General features: G+C 49.1%; 1 protein-coding gene across 1 annotated transcript; it reads right to left on the minus strand.

The window, feature by feature from the left end:
• Positions 1–900: 900 nt before the first annotated feature.
• On the minus strand, positions 901–1,935 carry LOC120409457 (prolactin-releasing peptide receptor-like). Its single transcript, XM_039547577.1, has one exon. The coding sequence runs from the start codon at positions 1,933–1,935 to the stop codon at positions 901–903; it is 1,035 nt and encodes a 344-aa protein (XP_039403511.1).
• Positions 1,936–3,369: the final 1,434 nt, after the last annotated feature.

Below are 3,369 nucleotides of genomic sequence, written 5' to 3' on the forward strand. Positions count from 1 at the left end.
TTGCACAAAATAGGAAAACATATTGACCGCTAACATTTCCAGATTTTTTTTAAAAAGAAAACTATAGGGACCCACCCAATAGAGTTCATTACCAACTGTATAATGGTATACACCGAGTCCTGAGAGGTTCTGTGCATCAACAGTGGAAGCTGCAGATTCACAGCATCTCTAAGGCCTGGTCTACACTGGGGGGGGGTCGATCTAAGGTACGCAACTTCAGCTATGTGAATAGCGTAGCTGAAGTCGAAGTACCTTAGCTCGAATTACTTACCCGTCCTCACGGCGCGGGATCGACGTCCGCAGCTCCCCCGTCGACTCCGCTACTGCCACTCGCTCCGGTGGAGTTCCAGAGTCGACGGGAGCGCGTTCGGGGTTCGATATATCATGTCTAGATGAGACGCGATATATCGAACTCCGAGAAATCGATTGCTACCCGCCAATCCGGCGGGTAGTGAAGACGTACCCTAAGAGTGGGCATCTCTCCTTATTTACTGAATCTTCTTTTCAGAGAATTTTTGAAACATATCAGAGGTAGGAAGTGGAAAATAATTTCCACTGACATTCAAAACAAATATCTATGAATGTGTTTAATGTATTTTAAGTAGCAAAACTAAAAAATGAATTCACTCTGACACACGCATACACCCCAGTCCCCCTCTCCTGGACTAACTCCTCTAAAGGAACAGTCTTCAGAGAACATGTTTCACCTACAGACATATATTCTTTAAACAGAACCAATGTTCATAGCTTTCAAAGTGGAATCAGGCAAGTTGTGCCTAGTGCAGGATTGGAGGCATTTGGATGGCACATCTTATTGTTTTAGTTTGCAACTTGAGCCAATATACTGTGGGATCTCATTGTAGGTCAGTGACCCTGCAAGAGGAACCGCTGGGCAGCAGGTCAGATGACAACACTCACTGTCATGCTTTGCCCATAAGGAGCCACTTTTCTGTGCCAGACCAATAACTTCTTTAGCTCCTCCCTAAAGCTATCGTGCAGCCAGGCATATATGAAGGGGTTGTAGCACGCAGAGCTCATAGCAAACCAGTGGTACAGCAGCTGGACAAGACTAAAATAATAGGCATCCATGGCATTGATGTTGGTGTCCCAGATGAGGTTGAAGGTATGCAAGGGCAGCCAGCATACCCCACAGACCACCCTCACCGTGATCAGCAGGCAGAAGGTCCTCTTGTGCCTGGCTCTGTCCCAGTTGGCCTGACTCTGAGTGATAGTACCAGGCATGACCCTGTTCTTGAGCTTAAGGGAGATCTTGGTGTAGGAGACCAGGATGGCTAGCAGGGGGCAGAGGTAGGTGAAAAGCAGCAGGAAGAACACATAGGTCTGACGCTGGTGCTCTTGTTCCCCCCAGAACTCCTTGCACAGAGTGATCTGCTGCTGGCTGAATTCCACGTAGTAGGTGTGAGCCATGGCTGGCAGTGCCAGGCAGCCAGAGAGGATCCAGATGAAGAGCACCACGTAGGCACCCAGCTGCAGCGAGTTGCGGCACCGCAGTGGATGCACAATGACAATGTAGCGGTCCACAGCAATGGTGGCCAGAGTGAAGACGGAGACGTAGATGGTGACAGGGTGCATGAAGAAGATGAAACAACACATGGTGCTGCCGAAGATCCAGCCACGGGGCTCGAAGACATAGGCCAGGGTGAGTGGGATGCAGGTGGCGCACATGGCCACATCTGACAGGGCCAGGTTCCCGATCAGGAAGTTGGTGACATTGTGCATCTTCTTCACCTGCACAATGACGTGCACCAGCAAGCAGTTCCCCACCATGCCCACCACCACCACGGCTGCGTACAGCAGGATGATCGGCGCCTTCAGCTGGTGCACCAGCTGCAAGCTCTGGAACAGTACCAATGTCCCATGGGTGGGGGTGAGTGCAGACTGGCTCTGGTTGTGGTGAGCAGAGAAATCAGCCATCTTTTCCTAGAGGGCAAGGAAACGGGAAAATTAGTGACACCTCTGCCCCCTATGGGCACCTCCTCCTCCACTCCCCCTTATAGGACCTAGTAGTGCCTCCTCTTCCAATCCTACCACAGGCACTAGTGGCATCTCTACACACATACCCTAGGGGCATTTATGGCCCCTCCACCCTTACGCCACCTACATGGGCACATGTGCAGTTCAATCCTCCCATCAGTGGAGAATGATGATTACAGAGAAAACACCTGGAGGAAGATACTCATGGCCATCCCTTCTGGAAGCACCCCTGTTCCCAGGGACATGTGAAGTGAAACCCTCCCATGAGCACTAAGGATTGTTATGCAAACACATCAGTGAAGAACATAAGAGGCCACCAGAATTAGTGACACCCTTTGCTTGCAGACACACTTCCCGCTTATATCCCTACCCTGTTGGAAACTCAAGCAAAGAGAAAAAGCACCCAGATGATGCTATAAATGGCCACGAGGCAGACATCTACCCACAGACAGGCATGCAATGGCATCTTGACCGGGGACAGAGATTGCAATGAAAAGCACATGGAGTAAGGTAATAAAGTATAATCAGATACATCATAAATTAATAATCCATCATTACAATACATGATGCAACAAGCAATAAAGTACTATTTAAAAAAGCAAGTGGATGTAGGACTACCTGAATTAGGGACTTCTCTCTCTCTCTCTCCACAAAGACGTGTGAAAAATCCCCAGCCACCGGAGAATAAAGTTTTAAAGACACCTGGAGGAAGATCTAAATGACCCTTGCCACTAGCGACACACTGATCCTCAATGTGCAAATAGAGCCCCATTGGCAGGGCACAAGGGGAAAGCAAAGCGAGTGAGATCGACCATTAACAAAGGCGTTGGGAAGGGAAATTTTTCAGCCCCTTGAGGCTTTTCCTACCTTTAGTCAGGGGGAGGGATAGCTCAGTGGTTTGAGCATTGGCCTGCTTAAACCCAGGGTTGTGCATTCAATCCTTGTGGGGGCCATTTAGGGATCTGGGACAAAAAAAATAGCTGGGGATTGATCCTGCTTTGAGCAGGGAGTTGGACTAGATGATCTCCTGAGATCCCTTCCAACCCTGATTGTCTATGACATCTATAGCTTGGCTGCCTGTTTAATTATTCATAGATTCTAGGACTGGAAGGGACCTCGAGAAGTCATCGAGTCCAGTCCCCTGCCCTCATGGCAGGACCAAATACTGTCTAGACCATTCCTGATAGACATTTATCTAACCTACTCTTAAATATCTCCAGAGATGGAGATTCCACAACCTCCCTAGGCAATTTATTCCAGTGTTTATGTTTATGTGCCATGGGGAATGGAGCTGGCCCTGGAATCATTGTTCCTCTCCCCCCCCCCCAATAGTGTGAACCCAGCACCTGCGATCGAGCAGGATGATCCGCTGCT

This window comes from Mauremys reevesii, linkage group 7, assembly GCF_016161935.1.
Source record: "Mauremys reevesii isolate NIE-2019 linkage group 7, ASM1616193v1, whole genome shotgun sequence".
Classification (NCBI taxonomy): Eukaryota; Metazoa; Chordata; order Testudines; family Geoemydidae; genus Mauremys; species Mauremys reevesii.